General features: G+C 55.6%; 1 protein-coding gene across 3 annotated transcripts; it reads left to right on the top strand.

Moving 5' to 3' along the window:
- The first annotated feature begins 267 nt into the window (after window positions 1-267).
- UPK1A (uroplakin 1A) lies at window positions 268-9,295 on the top strand. 3 transcript variants are annotated; one of them, XM_035704447.2, is made up of 8 exons: window positions 268-392; window positions 636-720; window positions 2,434-2,634; window positions 4,863-4,937; window positions 5,106-5,180; window positions 7,046-7,225; window positions 8,593-8,676; window positions 8,764-9,295. In XM_035704447.2, the coding sequence occupies exons 2-8, from the start codon at window positions 640-642 to the stop codon at window positions 8,806-8,808; spliced, it is 741 nt and encodes a 246-aa protein (XP_035560340.1). In that variant the 5' UTR covers window positions 268-392; window positions 636-639; the 3' UTR covers window positions 8,809-9,295. The 3 variants fall into 3 exon arrangements, with proteins under 3 accessions (XP_035560340.1, XP_025277552.1, XP_035560343.1); XM_025421767.3 differs by having other exon boundaries at window positions 277-392; window positions 5,073-5,180; XM_035704450.2 differs by lacking the exon at window positions 268-392 and adding an exon at window positions 1,809-1,971 and having other exon boundaries at window positions 5,073-5,180.
- The last annotated feature ends 1,235 nt before the right edge of the window (window positions 9,296-10,530 follow it).

The raw sequence follows: 10,530 nt of genomic DNA, 5'->3' as shown, positions 1-10,530 counted from the left end.
GCACAGGACTGAAGCGCTGGGATTCAGGAGGCACCTGTGGCTCCGCCTGGGGTCTCCCCCGCTCCCAGGAAGACCCCGGTCCTGAGGAGAGACAAGTGGGGCACTCACCCTCCCAAGCCACCCCCTCCACCAGCACGGCAGCCTGGGAACCAGGCCTTGGGCGCGTCACCCTGCTCATGTCGCCAGACACGAGCACAATCTTGAATTTCAGGTCTATAAATCACTTGGGTGTGTTTGGGGGGGGCTCATAAAACTTCCTTGCTGGTCGGCCTGCTTGACCCCTCGTCCCTCCTCCTGACACCTGCCCCCTCCTGGAGAGGCCCGAGGAGGCCTGGGCTTATATAGGGGCGCTGCCGTGGGAGGGGCTGGCCACGGAGGCACGGACAGGGCAGGTGAGGAGCAGGCTCTGGGGTCTGCAGAGCGGGGGACCTGGGGCGCCCTGGCCAGTGACAACCTGAGCCACGGCCCTCCCTTCCGCCCGGTGGCCCCCCCGCCCAGGTTACGGGAGGATTCACTCGACCTGCCAGCGGGGCCCAGCGGCCAGCTGGGCCCGGGAGGGAGGGTGCTGGGGCCCGCTGGGCTTCCCCCCTGCCCTCCTCTCCCTGGCCTCATTCCTGCTCCTGGGCCCCCGGCAGGACTATGGCTTCAGCGGCAACAGAGGCCGAGAAGGGGTCTCCGGTCGTGGTGGGACTGCTGGTGGTGGGCAACATCATAATTCTGGTGAGCGCCCCCCTCCCGTGCTGGGCGCCCAGCAGGCAGGTGGGGAGGAGGGGACAGCCCTGGGGTGGGGGCTGAGGTCCCAGGACACCCCCCAGTCCCACTGCCACGGCCAACACTGCAGGCTGCCGGCTCAGAGCAGCCTGGATTCCAGTCCCAGCTCCGCCGCCCCCCAGCTCTGTAAGCGGGAGCGAGCCGCTCTACTTCTCTGCCTCCCCAACTATGTGGATCGTGTCCCCATCGTGGGGATTGTTAGTGGATTATTCCCCGGATGGCCCTCAGCTCAGAAACGGTGCTTGACAAATGCTATCCTCATTACCACGATTCTAGACATAAAGTGCCTGCTGGGGCCCAGGAGGCCCACAGTGATGAATATTAACCATGGCCACGTCTTTTCATTAATATTTAATTTTTTTTTAAATTTATGTTAGTCACAGAGAGAGAGAGAGAGAGAGGCAGAGACACAGGCAGAGGGAGAAGCAGGCTCCATGCACCGGGAGCCCGACGTGGGATTGGATCCCGGGTCTCCAGGATCGCGCCCTGGGCCAAAGGCAGGCGCTAAACTGCTGTGCCACCCAGGGATCCCCAATATTTAATTTTTTAAAAACGTGCTATCTGTACATGGCTCTGGGACCAGACAGCCTGGGTTCAAATCCCAGCTCTGCCACTTTCTCCCGTGGGATCTGGGACCAGCAACACAACATCTCTGGGCCCCAGTTTTCTCATCTGTAGATGGAGAGAAAAATAGGAGTGCGGATGAGTTATTGGATTAATGTGCTTAGACCAGAGCGGGGCGCATGTGGCTCCTGGCTGTGTTGGCCGGAACAGCAGCCGTGCCCTGGGCTGGTAACACCGAGCACCACGGAGCGTCACTAGGACTGGCGCGGGGTGTGTGCACACCCAGTGCTCTGCGAGCATTTTGATTGTCACCAAAGGTATCCACGGAGCAGCCTTCCTGTCTCCTTGCTCCCCGTCTCTCATCCCTAGGGGTGCCTAGATTTTTAGGTTCTCCAACGTTTCTTTAAGCAAATATACAAGCGCATAGGAAAGAGCACGATACCCGTTTTCTTCCCTTTCTGTCCAAAATACAGCTCATTGCACGTCCTGTTCTGTGCCTCCCAGTTTCTCCTGCTCACCTAGTCTGTGGGCCACTCCACGTGAGTCCGCAGAGAGCCTCCCGCCCTCTCCCACCACTACAGAGTGCTCCCCTGTGGCAGGCTGGTTCCTTCTCCGCGGTCACTCGGGAATAACCTTGTGGGTTTATGATCGTCGCTGTCCTGCGCGGGCAGGATTGGGTCGGAGGGTTGGCGCCTGTGTAGTTGTTCAGACCCTGCCCAGATCCCCCTGCTCTGGAGTAACACTATTGGAGGGAGGGCAGGGTGCCGGAGGGGCTCCTCTGTTCCAGTCATGTGCTCTGGGGCTTTGCATGTGGCATCTCCTTGGATCCTCGGAGCAACTGGCAGCTGGAGATGTTGGGGGGTGCAGGAGTCTTGCCAGGCCCCTTCCATTCTGGCCTCTGCCCAGCCCCAACTACCCAGCCCCACCTGCCCAGCCCCCGCCCCCCAGCCTCCCAGCCCCCCCTCCCCGCCCCCAGCCCCCCCCAGCCCCCCAGCCCCACCCCTGCTGATGCAAGGCGGCGCCCTCGCCCCCCAGCGCGCCCACCACCGAGGGCCGTGCAGGCTGGCAGGACCCTCTCTAACCCGCCGCCCCGTGCAGCTGTCAGGCCTGGCCCTGTTCGCCGAGACCGTGTGGGTGACCGCTGACCAGTACCGCGTGTACCCACTGATGGGCGTCTCGGGCAAGGATGACGTCTTCGCTGGCGCCTGGATCGCCATCTTCTGCGGCTTCTCCTTCTTCGTGGTGGCCAGCCTTGGGGTGGGCGCAGCGCTGTGCCGCCGCCGGTCCATGATCGTCACGGTGAGGCCCCGGGGAGGGCGCGGGCGGCCAGGGCCGGGGCAGCCAGCGCCACCGCAGCCACCAGTGTGTCCCGCCGGGCGCCGCGTGGGCCTCACGCAGCCACTCTGTTTAATCTTGCCATAGCCCGGGAACGGGGCGCGGCTGCCACCCTCAACTTCCAGAGAAAACTAGGGCACAGAGAGGAAGGGAAGGATGCTCTGCCCAGGAGGACGGCTCCTGCGTGGCAGGCCTGGGATGCGTGGGGACCTCAGCTGGCTGGGCCGAGTCTGTGCTCGTGAGCTCTGTGGAAACCGCAGTAGCAGCACAGCTACCATGTAAGGGGTGCTCAGTGCATTCTAAATGCTTTGCACAGATCGGTGCATTTATTCCTCACAACCCACCAGGAGATGCCATCATCGTCGCGAGCCCATTTGACAGAGTTGAAACTGAGGCTCAGGGAAGTGCACAGTGAGTGGGTGACAGAGCCAGGATTGATTGATTATTATTTTTAAATTTTTATTTATTCATGAGAGACACACAGGCAGAGGGAGAAGCAGGCTCCCTGTGGGGAACCTGATGCGGGACTCGATCCCAGGATCGCGACCTGAGCCAATGACAGCCACTCCACCCCCCAGAGCCCGGATTTAAACCTGAGCAGTTCAGCTTGAGCCTTCCCCTTATTTTCTGCCAGGAATAACCACCACCACAGGAACCCACACTTGCCAAGGACCTCTCCTGTGCCTGGCACCGGACTAAGCATCAGCCCCCTCGATGTCCCCAGCAGCCCTCTGATGTTGCTGCTTCTCTACCCATTTACCAGACGGGAAAACCGAAGCTCAAAGGGGCCAAGGGCCTGGGGTGATAGAGAAGGCAGGCGTTCCAATCCTGGCCCCCCCGACACAGAGCCAACACTGTGATTCTTGTGCAATTTGAGGCCTTTTAGGTTCCCAGGAGCAGCTGCTCATTTAATCGGCAAATGTTGTCGGAGTAAGAACCGGGGGCCAAATCCTGCACAAGGGCACTGGGGCGATCCAGAGAGAAAACAGAGAAGCCCTTGCCCTGGGGGAGGATGCTCCAACTGTGGACAGTGAGGAGGGAAGGGGGATCTGGAGCTGGGGAAGGGGATGGGGTCACCTGCAGGCAGAGAAGGCAAAGGCCTGGGGACCTGAGGGAGGGAGCCCCGGGTCTGCAGGATAAGCGTTCCTGGGGGAGGGAACAGCAAGAGCAAAGGCTCTGAAGCCAGAGAGCCCCCCAACCCCCCGCCAGCCAAGAGGGGGTGGGAGTGAGGGACTGGTGATGAGGGCCGGGTGAGGGTACAGAGGGCGGTGGGCACGCAGGATGGGGGCGAGAAAGGGAAGTGGGCCTGTCGGGGAGTCTCTCCAGCCTCGGGAAGGACTCTGACTTCATCGTAAGTAACATGGAGCCTTGGAAAGTCTCTTCTCTTTTTTTTTTTCTTTCTTTCGTGCATGCAATTCTTTGACATAAAAATTTAACCAAAGCCCTCAAAGCTCACCCCACTGGCAAAAAAAAAAAAAAATATATATATATATCTGTGTCTGTCTCGCCTATTGGTTTGTCATTAACCAAGACACGGAATTTTTTTTTTAAAAATTGCTATGGGAAACTTCAAACATAGAGTTCAAACATAGAGTGAATGGCCTGAACCCGGCGTACCTATCACCTGGTTTCAACAATATCGACCGCAGACTGGCCAGCCTGCTCCCCTCTGCTCCACCCTCTGCCCACATTCTTGTTTCTGGGGTATCTTGACGTGCATTCCAGACACCAAGTCATTTACCTGTAAATACTCGAGCGCACATTTCTCTGAGTGATAAGGATGTTTTTAGAGCAGCCAGGCCTGTTATGCTGCATCACCTCGTCTCTTGGCAGAGGAGTTGGCACATCCACATTCCACCCCGTGTCGCTTTAAGGGAGAGGGTGAGGGATGAGGAAAGAGCTTTTTTTTTTCTTTTTATGCACAACCACCATGCCACCTGGTACACCCTACAAATTCACCCACGTTCCTTCATGTCTATCTTCCAATACCTGCTCTGCGTTCTTGGGTTGTCTGAAGAGTGTCTTTTTTTTTTTTCCTACAACAGACATTCATTTTACTGCATCCAGACCAATAATTAATTTCAGGCAATACTTTACATATTTTTGTTGATTCCATTTTCCCCTAACATTTTATTATAAAAAATTTTCAAACATACAGAAAAGGCAAAAGCCTTGACCCCATCTCTCCCCAGTACCTGGTGCTCATGCTCATCGTCTACATCTTCGAGTGCGCCTCCTGCATCACGTCCTACACTCATCGCGACTATGTGAGCTGGGCAGAGACCAGGGGAGGGGCATGACCTGGGGGAAGGGTGGCAAGGGTCTGGGTCTGGGGGTGGAGTGGAGGTTGACCCCCTCCCGATCTAGTCCCACTGGACCCTGTTCTACCTGGACCTCCGCAGATGGTGTCCAACCCATCCCTGATTACCAAGCAGATGCTGACCTTCTACAGTGCAGACACGGACCAGGGCCAGGAACTGACTCGCCTCTGGGACCGCATTATGATTGAGGTGGACGAGGGGCATTGAGGGGGTGAGGGGGTGGGGAGAGCAGGGGCACCCATGGCTCTGGACCCCAGAAGTAGGAGGGGTCCCATTATACCCACTGGTAGATGATACCCAGTCCTGTGGTTCTTCTGGGAGGCAGGGCTAGTCATGGCCTCTTTCCAGAAGAGTTAGACCCAGAAAAGGGAACGTTACTTGCCCAATGTCACATGGTTGATAAGCTGGGATCAAAATCTAACATCCTAGATCCACAGTCCCTGCTCTCTTTTTTTTTTTTTTTTTTTTAAGATTTTAAAAATTTATCCATGAGAGACACGACACAGGCAGAGAGAGAAACAGGCTCCATGCAGGGAGCCCGATGCGGGACTCGGTCCCAGGACCCCAGGATCGCGACCTGAGCCAAAGGCAGACGCTCAACCACTGAGCCACCCAGGCGTCCCTCAGAGCCCCTGCTCTTGACCATTGCAGATACTTTCTTAATAATGAGGCTAATCATAATAATGAACATTTAATGAGCACTAACTTTTGTTGTTTATTTTTTTTTTATTTTTTTAAATTTTATTTATTTATTCATGAGATACACAGAGAGAGAGAGATAGAGACACAGACACAGGCAGAGGGAGAAGCAGGCTCCATGCAGGGAGCCCCACGTGGGACTTGATCCCAGGTCTCCAGGATCACACCCTGGGCTGGAGGCGGCGCTAAACCGCTGAGCCACCCGGGCTGCCCACTTTTGTTGTTTAAATAAGCATTTTTAAAGCTTATTTAATCCACACAACCACCCCATAAGGGAGGTCAGCTTTTTAGCCATGAAGAAACCAAGGTGAAAGGTCGAGTGGCTTATACAAGGTCACATAGCTGGTAGGCCAGAGAACCGGAAGGATGCAAACCCAGGCCACCAGTTTCCAGAAGCCACATTCTTTTTTTTTTCCTCTTTTTTAATATTCACTTTTTTACTTATTTGAAAGAGTGAGAGAGAGAGAGCGCGCGCGTGGGTGTGTGTGTGTGGGGGGGCGTGAAGGAGCAGAGGGAGAGGGAGAGAGAGTCTCAAGCAGACACTCAGAGCCCAACGCAGGGCCTGACCCCACAACCCTGGGATCACGACTGATCTCAACCTGAGCCGAAGCCAAGAGTCAGATGCCCAACTGACTGCACCCCCCAGAAGCCACCTTCTTAATTAAACCCAACGTGATATGGAACAAGAGAAGAATTCTGAAGACCCAGGGGACACTGAGGTCCCAGTTTGGTTCAAGTCCCACAGCTAGCCAGGACTGGAACTCATATTTGAAGGAGCCTATGTTCTCATCATTCAGAGCTACCAATTAAAACACCCGCAGGGGCCAGAAGAAGCCAGAAATCCTTCTTTTGGTGTCATTTACCTCAAATTTGGTTGAGAGCTAATTCAAAAGAATTTTAGAATGAGTCACAAGTGTGGGTTTGACTCAAAGCCCCCATCGGGGGCAGCCAGTGTGGCTCAGTGGTTTAGCGCCGCCTTGGGCCCAGGGTGTGATCCTGGAGACCTTGGATCTAGTCCCACGTCGGGCTCCTTGCATGGAGCCTGCTTCTCCCTCTGCCTGCGTCTCTGCCTCTCTCTCTCTCTCTGTATCTCTCATGAATAAATAAATAATAAAATCTTAAAAAAAGAAAAACAAAGCCCCCATCAGCCTCTAGGTGCCCAGCAGTATCTTCTGCTCCCGGTTCACACACAAGACACTGCCCGCCCCCAACTTTGAGGCCCAGGCCCGGATGGGGGGTGGTTAGGGAAGTCGGGTCCAGCTGTGGCCAACCTGGCCCTTCCTCCGTCCGTGACCTCAGGTGAGTGGCTGTCCTCTCTGAGCCAGGGCCTGCCTCCCCCCTGCCTTTCTCTCCAGCAAGAGTGCTGTGGCACGTCTGGTCCCATGGACTGGGTGAACTTCACGTCAGCCTTCCGGGCAGCCACCCCGGAGGTGGTGTTCCCCTGGCCTCCGCTGTGCTGTCGGCGGAATGGCAACTTCATCCCCCTCAATGAAGAGGGCTGCCGCCTGGGTCACACGGACTACCTGTTCACCAAGGTGCGTCCCTGCCCGCGCGCTCACCTGTCTGTGCGTCAGTCTGTCCCGCCCCCTCTGGTTCTTTATCTCTTCCTCCCACTTTCTTCTCCTCCTCCCCACTCTGGCTTCTTCCTTTCTCCCCCTCCCTCTGGCGGTCTCCGCCCTCTCCCCATCTGTCCCTCCGTCCCTGCAAGCCCTGGGGAGGCACAGGGTCTGTGTGATCCGGAGCTGGCACCTGCGACTTTTTCTCAGGTTGTCTGGGAATAAGGGCAACAGGAATCCCGGCAAGGGCACAACAGCCACAACAGCCGATGTTTATTGAGCCTCTACGCTGTACAGGGTCAACGCTTATAATGATCCCATTTTAAGGAAGGTGAAACTGAGTTCACCTGCCAGTGAGGGATGGAGCTGGGACTGGATTTGAGTCGGGCCCCAGGTAGGCGCTTTAACTAGTGCAAGGTGCGTGCAGAGGCAGAGCGAGGAAGCAGAGGGGGTGAGGACCTCTTCCCATGCCCCTGTGGGCTTGTGGCTGCCTCGGGGCCCTGCAGCCTCACATCTTTTTTTTTTTGTTTGTTTTAATTCATGAGAGAGAGAGGCAGAGACATAGGCAGAGAGAGAAGCAAGCTCCCCATGGGGAGCCTGATGTGGGACTCGATCCCAGGACCTTGGGATCACACCCTGAGCCAAAGGCAGAGACTCAACCGCTGAGCCACCCAAGTGACCCAGCCTCCGTCTTAGATCAAGTGTCGGGAGAGCCTGCACCTGCACCTGCACCGACCGTCCTCGCCGCCAGTGCCAGTGCGCGCGGGGCGTCATTTCATGGACTCCCCACGATTCGATTCGGAGGCCAGCGCTGTCGGGAATCGTCACTTCACGGCTGGGCAAAATGAGGCTCAGGGAGTCAGAACCATTCCTAGGTGCCATAGCTAACGAGTGGCCGAGCTGGAGCGCAGCCCCGGACTCCAGGCCGCACACCTGAGCCTGGGTTCTGAGCCGCTTCCCAGTCCAGGCAGGGGCCTGCTCTGAGGCTTGGGCCCCACTGGGCCTCATTCCTAAATGGGGAGGTATCAAAACTGCCCGGATCCTAAAGGCAGGTAGATTTCGAACCCTTGGAACTTGGGGGCAGCATGGAAAGCCAGCTCTAAACCAAGTGGCCCTCAGGCTGTCCTAGCCACCCCCCTCCTGGGCACCTCCTCGGGCGGGGCTGGGGGTCAGCATCACATCCCCGGCTCCCCAGAACCATTCTGGGCGGTGACACCCACAATCCCCGCTGCACGGGTGAGAAAACCAAGGCTGGGGAAGGAAGTGACCTTCGGAAGGGCACACCCTGACTCCCCTTCAGTGCTAGCCGGGGCATTTCCTCAGAGCACCGTGTTCCCCCTGCGCAGGGCTGCTTCGAGCACATCGGCCACGCCATCGACAGCTACACATGGGGTATCTCGTGGTTTGGGTTTGCCATCCTCATGTGGACGGTGAGAGGCGGGAGCCTGCGGGCTAGGTGGGGTGTGGGTGTGGGTGCGGGGCTGGAGCGCCCCTCACCTGACTGCCTCCTCATCCAGCTCCCCGTGATGCTGATAGCTATGTACTTCTACACCACCTTGTGAGGAACAAGAAGGGAAGGCCACCAGCACGCCTCGGCCTCCTCCTCCTCCTCCTCCTCCTCCTCCTCCTCCTCCTCCTGTGCCCGTTTCCTCACCTCTCCCCTTACCACCTCCCTCAACCATCCCTCCCTCCACTCTGAAGAACTTTCACCAGCTTTCTGAGCCCTGCCAGGACTTGGACATGTGTACATGGACCCCTAGCCCTTGACCTCATTTCACTTTGCTGATTCCTGGCCCATCTTTCAGCATCAGCTTAAAGTCCTGCCCTCAGGGGACCATTCCCGGATCCCACTACCCCATCCCCAAGGCCTCTCTTGCAGCTCCCCGAGCGCCTCCTGCATGGTTGGCACTTCTGCTAAATAGTTCGTGATTGTTGATTCTCTGGTAGACTGTGACTGCCATGAGGGGAGGGTCAAGCTCTGTCACGGTCACTGTATTGTCCCCAGCAGAGGGACAAGCATCGATAGTCAATAAATACTGGTTGAATGAATTAATTCGTTTTCTTCTGGGTCGAAGGCAAATGCTCAAGAACTCTTCTGACGGAAGTGGCTGAAACCTGACCGGCCCTGACTGAAACATAACAAGGAGTTTCTTGGCTTGTGTAACTGACTCAATTATTGCTGGCTTCAGGCATGTCTGGATCCAGGAGCTCAATCTAAGTTCCCAGGAAACCTGCTTCATTCTCAGACAGGATTTTTCTGGCAACATCAGACTTACATCTTTATGGCTAAGCCACGTACCAGTAAGAGAGGCCCCACTCCCGACAACTGGAGCCAAGGTCGGGGATTCAATCTCATTGTCTTAGTTTAGAGTCTAGGCCCATCCTTTGGCTGGGGAAGGGAGGGTACCTGAATTACTACTGCTGCTAAGGATGGTGTTGGGAAGTGGGATGATTTGTCAAAGGAAAATTAGAGCGCAGGGCTGTTGGGCTGCTACAGGTGGCAGGTAGCCTCCTCCTAGGGGCTGTAACTTCCAGCAAGTTCTCTAGTGGGTGCATGACAGACAGTAAACACTCTAGGCATCGCATCTCATCCTCATGAGTGTCCCCTCTCAAGCAGGCCAACCTCTGTCCGTTTTATAGCAGTTAGGACCTGCCAAGAGGGTCTGGCTTCCTTCCCCACCAAATGACATTTCCCAGGGTCCTCATTTACTCCACTGGTCTGCCGATGGTCTGCAAACGCTGAATTCAGATATTACCTTTTTTAAAATATACTTTTATTTATTTTAAAAAGACTTTATTTATTCATTTGAGAGAGAGAGACAGAGATAGTGAGAGAGAGCACGAGTGGAGAGAAGAGAGAGAAGCAGGCTCCCCGCTGAGCAGGGAGCCCGAACCAGGGACTCCATCCCAGGGCCCTGGGATCATGACCTGAGCCAAAAGGGACGCTTAACTGACTGAGCCACCCAGGCATCCCTTAAAATACACTTTAAAAAACCTGTAATGGTCAAAGAGGTTTTTTTGTTAGGGTGAAAAACTGGAAACATCCATCAGCAGGGGGTGGGTTGTACAACTCATGTTATATCCTTGGACTGGATTTCTTGTGGCTATTTAAGAAGACAGAGCTATGTGAGCCAATGGAAAAAGATGTCATAATGGTATAAATAATTGGAAAGTATATATAAGGATGTTCATTACAGTGACCTAAATGAGCCTCTGTAGCGGAATGGTTAAGTTAGTTGTGCTATGTCTATAGTCTAGAATACCACACAGTGGTAAAATATAAT

The sequence above is a fragment of the Canis lupus genome, chromosome 1 (assembly GCF_003254725.2).
Source record: "Canis lupus dingo isolate Sandy chromosome 1, ASM325472v2, whole genome shotgun sequence".
Lineage (NCBI taxonomy): Eukaryota > Metazoa > Chordata > Mammalia > Carnivora > Canidae > Canis > Canis lupus.
This window is presented reverse-complemented; position numbering and strand designations above follow the sequence as displayed.